The 15,656-nt window shown below is 40.0% G+C and overlaps 2 protein-coding genes across 4 annotated transcripts in view; one reads left to right on the top strand and one right to left on the bottom strand.

Annotated features, from left to right (window-relative positions):
- Positions 1–4,447: 4,447 nt before the first annotated feature.
- wdfy1 (WD repeat and FYVE domain containing 1) overlaps positions 4,448–15,656 on the bottom strand; it is a 42,953-nt gene continuing 31,744 nt past the window's right edge. For 2 of the 3 annotated variants that reach the window (XM_081371130.1, XM_081371128.1), the window contains 4 exons: positions 13,743–13,921; positions 12,626–12,734; positions 12,394–12,531; positions 10,682–11,596 (listed from right to left, as the gene is read on the bottom strand). In XM_081371130.1, coding sequence (XP_081227256.1) covers positions 11,561–11,596; positions 12,394–12,531; positions 12,626–12,734; positions 13,743–13,921 — 462 coding nt within the window. In that variant the 3' untranslated portion in view covers positions 10,682–11,560. Of the gene's footprint in view, positions 5,408–10,681; positions 11,597–12,393; positions 12,532–12,625; positions 12,735–13,742; positions 13,922–15,656 lie in introns of those variants that run through there. The other variant, XM_081371129.1, reaches the window with a different exon arrangement.
- scg2a (secretogranin II a) lies at positions 6,033–9,489 on the top strand. Its single transcript, XM_081371117.1, has 2 exons — positions 6,033–6,106; positions 7,322–9,489. Exon 2 carries the CDS (start codon positions 7,329–7,331, stop codon positions 9,138–9,140), a length of 1,812 nt encoding a protein of 603 aa, XP_081227243.1. The 5' UTR covers positions 6,033–6,106; positions 7,322–7,328; the 3' UTR covers positions 9,141–9,489.

The raw sequence follows: 15,656 nt of genomic DNA, 5'->3' as shown, positions 1-15,656 counted from the left end.
ATTTGGTTCAATTTGTTTATTATAATAGAAGTCAAAGGTAACCATAGTAACAACATGAAATTAAATATTAAAAAAAAAAATGAAATTTGGTTCCTGGAGGCACCCAAAGTGGTTCCACACAGTGCCTAATATAAGAGTTCCTCAGGAAACCTGTGTGGTTCCTCAGAGAACCGCCCCTTTTTAAAGGGTGCCTAGAGGATCTACAGACGGTTCCGCCGGTGTGGCAAAGTGAAGAACCCCAAAAGGTTCCTCCAGGCACCTTTTATTTTTACAGTGTACTTTCAAAATAAATTATAGAATACAATAGTATATTGTACAAAGTATAGCCAAGTAATATGTGTTTATTAATGTGCATTTGTTATTGAAGACAAAGTGTGTAATTTGTAGTATTTGGAATAAGCCAAAGGTATTAGGCTACTGTGCATTTACTTTTTACTCAAATATTTTACACTTATGGTATATTGCTTGTATGTTTCGAAGACACTCGTAATGAATTTGTAATGTACTTCTAACACAATTAAAGTACACTTTAATATCACTAATAAAGCATGTAATTAGTCCCTACACAGAAAAGTAGGCTATACTTAACGCTGTTCCAATTTAGCACACAAAAGTACACTAAATACACTTAAAGGTTCCAAAATACTTCAAGTTAATCATACAACACACTTAAAGTAGGCCTAAACTGAATTAGTCTGGCTGCAACAGTAGCCTATACTTAGCATTTTTATTTATTTTTCACCAGGGAAAGCTTCACTTAATTACAATGTATTTAAGAACTGGTGTAGCAAGACGAACACTGTAGCAACCACACTAATTTCTCTGAGGTCAACCGATAACTGAGAACGCAAGATGGCGCCCGTTTGTATGAAACGAGAGAGCGCGCGACTTAGTGGTGTGATACGACGTGAAAGTAGCGCTGTATTATATTTTTAATATATAATTTAAGCCTATGATGTTCATGGCCGTTTCTCAATAGACCTTATTCGACAGTGTCATGAAAGCGAGACTGTGAGGGATAGACTTACCGAGTTTGGTATCCGGTGTATAAAGCTGTTAAGCTCCTAGATCACTTAAAATTTTCCACAGCTTATGTTATCTGGAGGTTTTTGTCAACTGAAACTTCTTGGAAAAATATTTTTGCAGTGTTTCGTCAGCAGAACAATTCAAAAACACATAGTAGCCTACTACAACCCACTGAAGAGATGTGTCTATCGCTCTCACAGCCCGCTTTCATTCGAGATCAAATCAAAGATGGCGCTAATGTAAATAATGTGTACATGCGTTGATAAGCGACCTTGCGTCTTTGTGTTCTCGTACGTGATCGTGGACGACATTGGAAATCACTGAATGTCGCGATTGACCAATCAGAATCGAGTATTTCAGAAAGCTAACAAGAAAAAAATTAAATTATTTAGTATTATTAAAGTAATTTTACTTGATCTGCACGAGTTCAAAAGATTACACTTCCAGTTTTTGAACATAAAACAGCAAGTGTGTGGCAATTTACAGCAACCTAGTAGTATTATCATTTGTGACAATTTTGCTGTGAGGAATATATCTAAATATCAGTCAATGCATACTCAGTATAGGCAGTACTCAGTTGCAAACACAATTTTACATAAACTTATGAGTACAACTGCAAATACACACAATTTTACCCAAATGAAAATAGCTCCTTTTTTGCATCTCTTCCATAGGAGCACAACACTGTACGCTCTGGTAGAGCGGAAATGTTTTGTGTGTGTCTCAGTGTGGGAGGCACGGTTTGATGCCCAGATACAACTGAGGATTCAGTGAAAATCAGGAGAACGTTCAGCGCCGGGGGCCATGGGAAAACAGATAGCACGAAAGGAGTGATGTATGACAGATAAACAAACATAATCTCCCTGAAAAATACACAAAAACTAAATCTTACCAGTTTATCATGTTCTCAATCTCTCCGTTTGTCACTGCACAAATGATATGAATGATGCCTCACATTGTTTCATGAGAACATTTTCTGTAAATACCTGACATTATTGTAGGGTGTTCCTGTGATATTTTATGCTTTAATCTGTTTTGTCTATTTAAATGTGTTTATTTTCCTACAACAAGCACTACCCAGGGAAATAAACACGAGAAGACGCGTCACAAGAAGATGTGTCACTGCTGTACAAGTGTGTGATCTCCTGTGAAGAAACCTTCAGAGAAAACAACTGACTGGATTATACAACAACAGACAGTGAGTGCGGGTTTGTATCTCTGTGTAGTGGGACAATATGGAAAAAATATGGATTGATGCATTGCTTTGGCAGTGTCCCTTTTCAGAATGTTTTGGGTTCAAAACAAGTGAAACTAATCAACCACATGCAGCCTACTATACTTTCAGCTCATTGAGAGTAATGCACTTACAGTGATTTGTTATTTTGTCATTCTGTCATCATTTAGTCATACTCGTGTTGTTCCAAACCCGTAAGAATTTTGTTCATCATTTGTTGTTTGGAGGGACAGAAAGCTCTCAGATTTCATCAAAAAGATCTTCATTTGTGTTTCGAAGATGAACGAAAGTCTTACGGGTTTGGAACGACGTAATTAATGACAGAATTATCATTTTTGGGTGAACCAACCCTTAAGACAACATCAGTCTTGTGGCAATGCTTTCAAAACAGTGAGTATTTAACTTTTATTTCCAAGCAAAGCTTTGCCTCATCCATGCAATTTTAAGAGCATTACCGTAAACACAATTTTGTTGTTTTTAATGGTGAGTGAAGATTTGACAATTTTCCGTGTTAATCAACAGCAATCAACAGAATGCTTCATTCTTCTTTTTTCATGTACTTTACATCTCTGGAGATTTTTTTCTGTGCATCTCAGTGGCCATTTTAACCTTTCTTGCAGGATGCTATGAAGCATTGGTTATCTTTGAATGACTTTTTATTTGAATTGTTAAGAAAACATCACCTTTTATTACGCTAATGTTGGTGCCAATTTATCTGCCTGTTACCTTTTATTTTGTTGCATTGTGACAGAGCTTTTGCTTTCTGCTAATGTGAAAACTGCAGAAACAAACACACTGCATTAGTTTGTTTGACGCAAACATACATAATGCAACATGCATTATGTATGTTTGCGTCAAACAAACTAATGCAGTTAATACCAAAGTTACTAACTACTTGCATATTGTGCATCCTTCAACACAATGGATAGCATCCCAAGATAACAGAGGCTTTAAGCAATCCTCTGAAACAAGCAAAGAACAGCTGCTATATAACATTTTGGTGGGGCTCAACAAAACGACATGAAAACAATGTTTCCAATGTGAGATTTGCTTGCACACATCAATTTAACAAAACATTAAAGAGGACTTATTATGCTTTTTTCCATGTTCATCTTTCTGTAGTGTGTAGTGTTGCTGTTTGCGCATGAAAAAGCTCTGCAAAGTTAAAGTCCCTCCAGCAGGAGTTATTATCTATATCAGTGTCAGTGTTTCTGAACTCCCTGAAACACCTCCATTGTAGTCTTGAGTTTCTTACGGGAACGAACACGTCACAATATTCCTCATTTAAATAATTCCCGCCCAAACGGATATGCAAAATAAAGGGGCGGGGCCTGGTTGAGTTAGTATGCCCTGTCCCAAATGAAACACTTAAAATGCAGTTTCACCGCTTGTCCCATTGATCACTTTAGGTTTCAGACGGGTGCTCGGAGCGCCCCCTTTGTGGTCGATATGCGCCCCCGATGCGCACTTTTGCCGAGCCTGCACCGATGTGAGCTCCTCAGCCGACTTCTTCACGACAGTCAAAGCGGCGTTACGTCATGAAAGTGTGGACTCAAAGGAAGACCGCAAGGGTTTATGGTGCCGTTTGTGACAGTGTTAAAACTCAAGGTTATGGTAAGGGGCGGGACTTTTCCCAAACACACTCGAAGTGCTTGACCAATTACAACACACTGATCCAGCCGACCAATCAGAGCACAGTGTGCTTTTCAGAAGGAGGGGCTTCATAGAGACAGGAACTAAACAGAGCGTTACTGACAGACAGGGAAGAGAGGAGCTGCAATAATGGAGAATATGAGGAAATAATGTGTAATGTTTAAACATTCATCTTGAAAATCTATTCTAGTAGAGACCAAGACAAATTTGACCTTCGAGACTTGGCTGTTTATTTTTGAACTCCTTCCACCTAGTAAGCAGATGAATATAAAGCAGCACTCCAGCTCGAGTATGCAGACGTGTGCGTGTGTGTGTGTGTGTGTGTGTGTGTGTGTGTGTGTGTGTGTGTGTGATGCTCTGTGTTTCTCTTACATCCTCTATAATGTGATTCCTCTAAAATATGATTTGTCCTCTAAAATATTCAATGCATCCGTCGCACTGTATTCAGAATCAGCCAGAGGAAAACAAACAGCTTTTAGCCCAAATACACACTTACATAACAAAAGAGGTAAATGAAGCACACACACACACACACAGGATGTCAACATGAATTGTTTACTGAAGCCATAATGTGCAGGACACAGATGAAAATAAAGGCGCAGTAACAACAATGGTGCACCTGTCTGATCACACACACACACACACACACATCTGAACAGCTTCAAGCTTTTTAGACACATACAGAAGAGAAGAGAGAAAAAAGAGAAGAAAAGAACAGTTGAGATGAGACTCGATGCAATAAAAAAGATGAAAGTAAATGCTTGATTGTAGTTCATTCATCATCTTGCTGAACTCTATGTGTGTGTGTGCGTACAGTCTGATTCTTGATTGTGTCTTGTGAATGGTAGTCGGCCTCCCACATCAGCAGAGTGGATTTCTGAATGAACGAGTCTCCCTCCTACCGGCTCCTGACACACTGCCAAACACACACTCACTTCAGAAAATGAGCTGCCAGCCACACAGAACCAGAGCCAACGGCGAACCCTGTCCCAGACACACGTCAATTCCCATCAAAACACCAAACCTGTCTTCCTCTCCGTCTCTCCCTGTCTCACCCACTCATCCCTCTCCCCTCCTCTGCAGCTCCGCTGGTGACTCATCGTTTGCCAGACGCTTTACAGATGAAGTGAAATCAACATGACCAGAAGCCCACAGCCACCCGGCTCTGACACACACCAGTAACAGACGTCTGTGTGCACGAGAAAGACAGAAAGAGATGCGTTCTGCTTACCGTACAGCTCGTTTTCAAAACGCTTAAAAGGATTAAATGGCTTTTTTGGCACAAAAGCAGCTACTGTGTTCCCCGTGATCAAATAAAAGATGAGCTAACGATGTCTCCCAAGAGCATTTTAGAAAGCAAAGTACCATCGCTCTTCAATGATCGACTGTTATCATAATATCACAATCAAACTGGAGAGCTTCCACTTCACATGATAAGAGGAGGTCATGATGAGTGGGTTCTCTTCTTCACCGGGGGCCCTTTGGCACTGAAACCTGTAATCAGAGAGGTTGTTAGGCGCTCACGCTGCTTCTTTACAAACCATCACCATGGTAATCACAGTTTGCACCAAAATTTACTCATGCAACTCTGAACAAAATTCCAACCCAGTAAATTTTAGTGCAAGTTTAATTGCTGATTTTGAAGTTAAATTAAAGTAAAGCCAAAGTTACAGCAGTTTGTAAGTTCATTGTACTTAGCATGTTAAATTTGATTCATTTTAATGTGTGTGGGTGGGGGGTAAATCCTACTTTAATGGGACAAAATGTCCCCACATGTTTTGGTCCCTATGAGGAAAACAGCCTATAAATCATAGTAAGTGATGTGTTTTGAAAATGTAAATGCAGAATGTTTTCTGTGATGGGTTGGTTTAAGGTTAGGGGATAAATGATACAGTTTGTACAGTAAAAAAAATCATTATGTCAATGGGAAGTCCCCATAAAACATGGAAAAACACATTGTGTGTGTGTGTGTGTGTGTGTGTGTGTGTGTGTGTGTGTGTGTGTCCGTCCGGTTTTGCGTATGTTGTTTCAGTGACGCACGAATCAGATGGCGTCTCTTATAACGGGCGGAGCTGTCCGCGGTGCTGACGAGAGAGATATTCCGTGCTCGTGCACAGCCATAAACACACCGAGAGCGCGAGAGAGATGCGCAACGCACTCACGACTCCCCGTTAAAACAGACCGAAAGCAAAGGTAAGAGGGCTTTTGCCTCTGAACACTCATTTGTGCGTTGTTTTGAACAGAATGCATCACTGCTATGTCTAGTTTGTCTCTTTAGAAACGTGTGTAGACTTTATCCTTTATATCAACAACCTGCTGCACGCAACCGCGAGACGCGTAAAGACGCGTTCATAAACAGCACGAACGTTTAACAAATGAATGCAAAAGTTCGGCCGCGCGTCTTTTATGAAAACCTTATTTTATTCCGCGATTATTTTTATTTAAAAGCTTACTTATGCTCGTTTTAATTGTTCAAATACATTAATTATGAACGTTAATTTATTAAATACGTTAATTTCTAATATATGCATCAGGAAAAATATCAATGCTAAAGTTCTACATACATTATTTCCACTTAAAAGCAAGTATAACATCTAACAGATTGAAGCATGTAGGGTGCCGTGCTCTGGGCTGTCGTTTGACGGCACTTTGCGGTTCAACAGCAGTGCGGATCCGCGCACGGTCTCCCGTAGCAACGGGGAATGACTCATTTAGTCGTGGCAGCAATTTAGAAACTAATGAGATTTTCAGCGCAAGCTGCACGCGCACTCTCTCGAGTGCTCCGTAAACACTCATCAACAGGCTTTCAACAGATACACGAGAGAGAGAGAGAGAGAGAGAGAGAGAGAGAGAGAGAGAGAGAGAGAGAGAGAGAGAGAGAGAGAGAGAGAGAGAGAGAGAGAGAACTACGAGTGGAGACCGTGATGGTCAATTTAACATTGTAAATAAGACTGCAATAACTCATCAATTGTAGATCTTTGTGACAAGATAAAGGAATAGCTAATACGAATATTAAATAAACATCATTTAATCACCCTCATGTCTTTCCAAACCTGTATGACTTTCTTTCTTTCCTCTGTGAAACACAAATGAACTGATTTTGTCTGTACATTGAAAGTGAAAAACATTGACTTTCATTGTATCGGCACCGAGACACAGGTTTGGAATGGCATGAAGGTGGATGATGACTGAACAATTTTTGTGCATGAAATTGTTAGTGCATATTTGTGTAAGGTATTTGTGTAAAGAGTGCATATGATTACCTTAAAGGCACATATTAGGACCTAAATTGTACATTTTAGTGCCTTTTGAAAAGGGTTCTGCCCTAGGGAAAGCATTTATCTTTTTTTTTCGTGGAAAAACTGTCTGACTCACCATCTCTCATCTTTCCCTCCCTCCCGCTCTCAGGTAAAACATGTCGTCATCATCTAGATGCTGTGCAACAGGGGTGTTCGTCCTCCCCTCGCTCCTCCTTCTGCCTCTTTTCCTCTCTCTCGTTTTTGGAGTTCAAGGAGCCACACTAAGAGAACATCGCCTCAGTGGAAGTGAACCCGTCTCTTATGGACCTGCGTCCCAGATCCGCCCTCCTCCGAGTGCTGAGATGCTCAGAGCTCTACGATACATACAAAGCCTCAGTCAGAGATCCCCCCCACCTGATCCCCTTATCGACCAGCGTCAACCAGATCAAGAAGAGGATGATATGGAGAGCATCCGATCCATGCTACAACTGGCAGCGCCAGGCCGGATGGACAGAGGCATGGAGGAGAGAGAGGAAGAAAGAGACAACACTCAAGAGTTGCTTCAAGCCGTGCTTAAGACACTGCAACAAACTGAGGAACACAAGGTGCCCAAGAAGGTCATTGCAACCCAACCTCAATACACCATCCACCCCTTCCCAAGGCCAAAACAACAACTAGAGGTTGAAACGTCACCTGAGAACTATGGGAGGACCTCATGGGCCAATCAAGATAGCCTGAGACGACACAGGCAGTATCCAATTATGTTTGAGGATCCGGAGGATCAGCCACTCAAACGGACCAATGAGAATGCGGAAGAACAGTACACGCCCCAGAAACTGGCGACCCTTCAGTCTGTGTTTGAGGAACTGAGTGGGATCTCCACATCTAAGGCCAACAGCAAACGAGATGAAGGTGAAGATGATGAGGAGGAGGATGATGATAATGACTTGTACAGGCAGAGGAAGATGGCCTTGGAGGACATCATGGGAACAGATGAATGGGCACCTCTGGAGGAGCAAATAGAGACTGAAGAAGAAGAAAGAGAGAGGCACGGTTTTAATCGTGACCTTGAGGATGATGACCAGGAGGAAGACGAAGATGATGTCAAAAGATCAAACCAATCCAGCTGGAAAAGCACAGGAAAAGAGGAGGACCCTGAGGACATCGCAAAGCTTATGGACTACTATCTTCTCCAACTCCTTGAAAAGAAAGAGCAGGAGCATCAGAAAAGACAAGAGGCCAGCAGGAGCGAGCAAGAAAGCAACCGAGAGATGGAGAAAAAAGATGCGGATGAAGACGAAGATGAGGATGAGGAGGAGGAGGAGGAGAGGGAAATTAAGCCGATGCACAACACATTCCCCGAGTCTTTGTCCCAGATAATCAAACTCTCACAGCAGCTTCGGATCCCACCAGAGGAAGTCCTTGACCTTCTTCAAAACGAGAAGCAGAAGGATTTATTGGGACAGTCCCGTACGCCCTACGCAACCCCTCACAACACACACAAGACTTTCTCCACAGCACCTCATCGAGGTTCGCCACTCGAGACGTCGGAGAGGAACAGCGTCGCCCAGGACATCCTGAGCATCCTTGAGCTGGTTAATGCAGCACAGCAGAACAACAAACGACCAACGCAACCCAACGCGTCACGTTATTATCAGAGGGAATCCGGCAAGGATGATTACGACAACACCGCTGGCGAGGAAGACGAATTGGCCAGTTACCTGGCATCCGAAATGCTCGCACAGGGACAGAGACGAGCACGTCCAACGCCATTGCGCAACGTGGATCAACCCCGGTATGGAAATCTGGAACGTGGCATCCAGGACTACTTCGACAAAAGCGCGCCAGAAAAAAGAACGGCGGAGCACGAGAACGCAGACATCGGATTAGATAACAACACAATGCTGAAAATCCTGAGGTTCCTGGAACCGGAGAGCGACAACACCGACGAAACAGACTCTGAGGAAAAAACAGTCCCTGAAATGTAGATGTGTAGATAACCATTATATTCACTGTTTGAATTGGCATATAATAAAGTATTTTGAAACAAATATATTCCCTAACTGCGTTTAGTCAAATGTAGTGCTCCAGCTTTTCTCATTTGTCTTCTGTATAGCGCAAAATAAAGAGTATTTTAGTAAACCTGATTAACTTCTTTCTTAGTTAGTGATGAGAACATTGTAAAAAGTCACCGGCTTTACCTCTTCAACATATGAACACACACAGATTTTCTCCCTCTTAAGGACGCCAGCTATGTTTTTTTTCAGTCAGTATCTTGTGCGTGTGATGAGGTCATGTGTGATGTGGCAGAGGTAAATAAAGCATTTTGTTCACACTATGGTCCTCTGTTTGTGTAATGTGTCTCTCACTGCCGAGCAACCTTGGCAACCTTTGCATGACATGAAATCATCATTAATACTGTTTTAAATCAAAACTCATTTAGAGGTTATTTCAGCATACATGCAACCATTTTATAGAAATCAATTAACTATTTTATTCAGTTGGACAATGATTATCTGTTGGGTATTTTGAGATAAAACTTAACATACACACTCTGGGGACATCAGAGACTTATTTTACATCTTGTGAAAAGGGGCATAATGGGTGCCCTTTAGGTATTTAGCAGTGATCTTGTCAGGCTTTTCTATTTACAGCTAAGTTAGCTAATTCCCTGCCCAAAATATGATAGCATTGCAATTTAACAATATGTAGGCTAACGATAAAGTTGACAGTTGCTTCATAAATTAATTAAAAACATAAAAAACAAAACACACCTGATGCACATTCTTTGTTGTCCATTTACTAGAAGTATAGATTTACAAACCTTGCTGTATTTTTGAGTCGTCAGTTAAGAGAAGGTGCACCGCCATCTTAATCCGACGAAAGTGATTTGACCGTGAACACGAACTTCTCCAGAGTCGCAGCAGGAGTCAGATTTCATTTATCACGTGACGAGAGTATGGAGAGATGACTGACAGGACTGAGCGTCATTGACAAATAGCCTTGATCTTGTCTTGTAAAATGTGTGGCCTGTACCGTGATCGCGAATTCGAGCGAGCATTCAAAAGTGATTTCAACCCAGCTAACAGGGAACGTTCCCAGAACATTGGCTAACTTTCTCTGAAAGTTCTCTCAAAGTTATGAAAAAACGTTACAGTAACGTTATTATAACGTTGTGCCAACGTTATATGTCATTGGTAAACGTTCTAAAAACGTTAGCAATAAAACATTATTCTTAACGTTTTCAATAACGTTCTTAGAACCAATAAATAATGTTAATACAACATCTAAAAAACTGGACGTTTTGAACGTTCCTAGAACATTCAGAAATAACGTTTTTATAACTTAATGGGAACGTTATGGAAACGTTCTTATAACCTAAAATTGTTAGCTGGGAATACGGTTATATCGGTATTGTGGCAGTAAGTTTATATGGCCTACCATGTGGAAATTTCCTCACCGTTACCCCTACTGTATTTATTTAACTACAATTTAGCCTATATATTTTCAAAAACACCAAATTGTTATTAAAAAGCATTTTAATATTTATTATCAAAGCTTGGGCAGTCCATGCAAAACTTCTTTTTTTCAGATTAAACATAATAATAAATAAAAAATACTTCATTTCAAAACAAGATAATCTAAGATCTGTCTGAAGGTTATTGACTGATTGTCAGCCCGCAGAGAAAAATTTAAAATCAAATTTACCTCTAACTAAGAAGAAACCTGAGGGTTAATTTCACAGTGTAGTCATGGGTTAAACGATTTGGGGTCGGTTCAGATTTTCTAATGTTTTTAAAGACTCTTATGCTCATCAAGGCTGCATTTATTTGGTCAAAAATACAGTAAAAACATAATATTATTACAACATTATGTAGTACAACATTAAAATAACAGCTTTCTGTTTGAATATATTTTAAAATGTAATTAATTCCTGTGAATCAAAGCTGAATATTCAGCATCATTACTTCAGCGTCACATGATCCTTCAGAAATCAGAATAATGTGATGATTTATGACACATTTTCAGGATTCTTTGATGTATAGAAAGTTCAATTGAACAGCATTTATTTAAAACAGAAATCTTTTGAAACATTATAAATGTAATCTTAGATCAATTTAATGCATCCTTGCTGAATAAAAGTATTAATTACTTTTAAAAAATCTTACTGACCCCCAAATTATGAGCGCTAATGTACATGAGTGTCTCTCTCCCATTTATACATTTCATAATAAATCCTATCATTTAATAATAGTATTCTCACTATCTGAAAAGTCGAGATGCTGAATAATGCAAGTGTTGCTGTTTCAGTGTCGTGATGGTCATAATTAAACACATTCAGCATATGAAGTTCTTGTTATTGTGTCTTTGAAGACTGAGGTGATGGCTGTGGTTATCTGAAGATCCTTCAGTATGTCGGTTTGTTTATATACTCCTCCATTGTCTATCACAAATAAACACAAAACACAATGGCTCTTAATTATCAACTGTAAGAATTCATGAATTCATTCATGATGTTATGATACTCATCTGTAATAACTTATTCGGTCAAGCAGACAAGATCAGGTTGTGTAACAACATCTGTGAAAATGTGAGGTATCTCATCAAAAAGGTGTGTGTGGGTTTGTGTGTGTGTGTGTGTGAATGAGTTTTTGAGTGTGTGTGTGTGTGTGTGTGTGTGTGTGTGTGTGTGTGTGTGTGTGTGTGCGTGAGTTTGTGTGTGTGTGTGTGTGTGTGTGTGTGTGTGTGTGTGTGTGCTTGTGCATGTCTGTGTGTGTCAGCGTGTGTGTGTGTGTGTGTGTGTGTGTGTGTGTGTGTGTGTGTGTGTGTGTGTGTGTGAATGAGTTTTTGTGGGTGTGTGTGTTTGTGCATGTCTGTGTGTCTGCGTGTGTGTGAATGATTTTTGTAAATGGTAAATGGACTGCATTTATATAGCGCTTTCACAGACCTATGGCCACCAAAGCGCTGTACATATAGCCTCACATTCACCCATTCACTCACTCATTCATACACCGACGGCGGTGTCAGCCATGCAAGGCGCCATCCAGCTCGTCGGGAGCAGCTGGGGTTAGGTGTCTGTGTGTGTGTGTGTGTGTGTGTGTGTGTGTGTGTGTGTGTGTGTGTGTGTGTGTGTGTGAGTGTGTGTGTGTGTGTTTGCGTGTGTGTGGTTGTGCATTTGAGTGTGAGTGTGTGTGTGCGTGTGTGCGTGCGTGCGTGTGTGAGTGTGTGTGTGTGTTTCACCTCCTGAAGAGAATCAGCCTCCTCCATTGATTTGGCCACAGACGCTTTAGATGTTTCCTGCACCTCTCCACCAATGACAAACTCATCCAGGATAAAGTAAGCCTTTTCAAAGTTAAAAATGAGGTCTAATTCACACACCTGCAACACACAAACAGATAAACACCAAAACCCTCAATTCAAGATTCAGAAAACGCATCAACATGAAGGCTAGAGCACACGACCCAAACCTTACATTGCCAAAGTACTGGTCCAGCAGCTCGACGTATCGGTGCAGGAGTTCCAGTGTGAGCAGCTCGTTGTCCTCTTCTTCCAAACCACAGCAGAAATACAGGCTCGCATACCTGCAGGTCAGAGGTCAGAGGTCACAGTGCATACAGCACATACTCACAGCAATGTTTTTACATTCAACAACACACAATCATAGGCTGATTCGTCAGGACTCTCTTAAAAACACACATTTCCCCGTGGTACTTTAATCCTCAAGAGCCATATTTGGCTGAATAGGGTTTTTTGAGTTTTGTTTTCTAAGGAACCTTTTCGAGTAAAGGCACCAAATGAACTTAAAGTCACCATGAAATCAAAAATAGACAATTCTGGTTTCTTTATGGAATATTGCAGTAATTATTATAAATGATTTATGTGTGGGTCATTATTTTTTTAAATGCATGTGCCTCGTAATATTTGACCATAATATGAATATTATGAATGGACACATAATATTTTAATTTGATTCCTTCCCTTCCGTTGCAGCAACTTCTAATCTCTGATGACATGTTTATTGGCGAGGGCGGGGCAACCTGTCACTCAAATGAGATCGACCAATAGCAAACCACAACATCTAGTCAATTCCTCAAGGGCAAGATCAAGCCCCGCCTTACACATGTCCTTGTTTGAGAAGCCGTTTCACTCGGATATAAGTCACAATAGGGAAGAAAAGACTATTGCAACTTCCGTTTAATGCCGACTTTAAAGGACTATCAAACATGTTTGCGACCTTTATTGTTCAGTGTCTACTTCTACTATCCAAAGTTCCCTTCGTGTAGTAAAGCAGAACTGGAACGACACTGATGCATCATGTGCAAATGCAATGTTGACCGTGACATCGAAGTTCAGCAAATGCGCTGGATGTTTCATGTTAGTATCTTCAGACTGAAGAGCAGAAATACTAAACCTGAATCATGTGCAAAGATCTGAAACTCTGTTTGCCTGTAAACGGGCGGGTGGCTGATCATTAACTGGGCTCAAAGGTTGTGTTCAGTTCTGGGAGAGAGAGCGCGACCGAGTTGGAAAGTCACAGAAGGCATTGTAATGACGAAGAAAGAACATAAGATAAGAAGGTGACCTCTGACCTTCTGTAGACGATCTTCAGGTCCCGCCACTGCAGAAAGTTGCAGGCCTTCGGGGGCCGAGCCAGCACCATTTGCGTGACGTCCCGTATGATCTTCTTCTTGTCCCGATCGCTGACAGCCGTGAACCATTTCTGCAGTCGCAGTTTCCCCTGACGGCTGAACAGCAGCAGAAAGCGCATCTACAGCGAACACACACGTTCATTTCTCCGCAAAATGTCTGAAAGCTTCATTAAGCTGCTTTTGAAAATGTGATAGCACAAAACACACACACACACACACACCTATAGGTAAAGTACCACATGCTTTGTCATGGTCAGAATGTCAAATAACGCAGGACTATCACAGTTAATGTATTACTAGGAGTAATAATTAGGGTAATGTGTGCTGACACACACACACACACACACACACACACACACACACACACACACACACACACACACACACACACCTTTCCGATAGCATAGAAAAGCATTGAGCGTAATACTCCTCGCTGAGACCCCAGTGGGAATCTGACATTTTGAGGCTGTTGCCAAGAGCCTGCATCCCTGTTAACCCACGCACACACACACACGCACACACACACGTTGGGTTTCCATGTTTTATGTGGACATTCCACAGACGTAATGATTTTTATACTGTACAAACGGTATATTCTCTCCCCTTACACTAACCCTACCCCTAAACCTACCCATCACACACACACACACACACACTATCCCTACCCCTAAACCTACTCATCATACAAAAATTTCTGCATTTTTATATTTTCAAAAAAAATAATTTAGTATTGTGAATTTTGGGACAGGACAGAAATTTAAAAAGACATTATGTATACATATATATATATATATAATTTTATTTTATTATGTATTTATTTATTAAAAATTATTATTACAATTTCTTGCCATGGACAATTACTTATTAGTAATTGTCTTTTTACTAATCATTTCATTCATATATATTTACCATATATTAAAAAATAATATATAAAAAATTTTTTAAATTAAATTTAAAAATATTAGATTTTTTATATATACAGTGCAATGCATAAGTGAATACACCCATGCTAAAGTTGACTAAAAAGAGGAATAAAAAATCATATTTTGGAAATTGAACTTAATGCCTTAATTTAAAAAATTAGGAAAAATTCAACCTTTAAGGACACCAATTTTCTTTGTGAATGAATAATGTATCGTAAATAAATAAATGTTCTTCCTTAAAATACAGGGTGCATAAGTGAGTACACCCCTATGTTAAATTCCCATAGAGGCAGGCAGATTTTTATTTTTAAGTATTTTTTTTTAATTAATTTTTAGGATACTATGCATCCTGATAAAGTCCCCTTGGCCTTTGGAATTAAAATAGCCCCACATCATCACATAGCCTTCACCATACCTAGAGATTGGCATGGAGTACTTTCCATAAGATCATCTCTCAATGCAAATCAAACTAGCTATTAGGCTAACTGAAATAAAACCATGCCAAGAATCTCTAGGTATGGTGAAGGCTATGTGATGATGTGGGGCTATTTTAATTCCAAAGGCCAAGGGAACTTTATCAGGATGCATAGTATCCTGGATCCATGAAGTAACTGGCCTTTAAAAATAAAAATCTGCCTGCCTCTATGGGAATTTAACATAGGGGTGTACTCACTTATGCACCCTGTATTTTAAGGAAGAACATTTATTTATTTACGATACATTATTCATTAACAAAGAAAATTGGTGTCCTTAAAGGTTGGATTTTTCCTAATTTGTTAAATTAAGGCATTAAGTTAAATTTCCAAAATATGATTTTTTTATTCCTCTTTTTAGTCAACTTTAGCATGGGTGTATTCACTTATGCATAGCACTGTATATATATATATATATTTCACTACAGGACCATTTGAAAAGGCAAAAATACAGTATA

The sequence above is a fragment of the Scardinius erythrophthalmus genome (genome assembly GCF_964197995.2).
Source record: "Scardinius erythrophthalmus genome assembly, chromosome: 7".
Classification (NCBI taxonomy): Eukaryota; Metazoa; Chordata; class Actinopteri; order Cypriniformes; family Leuciscidae; genus Scardinius; species Scardinius erythrophthalmus.
The sequence above is the reverse complement of the archived record's forward strand: the minus strand, read 5'-3'. Positions and strand labels throughout refer to the sequence as shown.

Excerpts from the sequence above, each read along its gene's own strand:
- scg2a (XM_081371117.1), top strand. The coding sequence starts at position 7,329 with ATGTCGTCATCATCTAGATGCTGTGCAACAGGGGTGTTCGTCCTCCCC.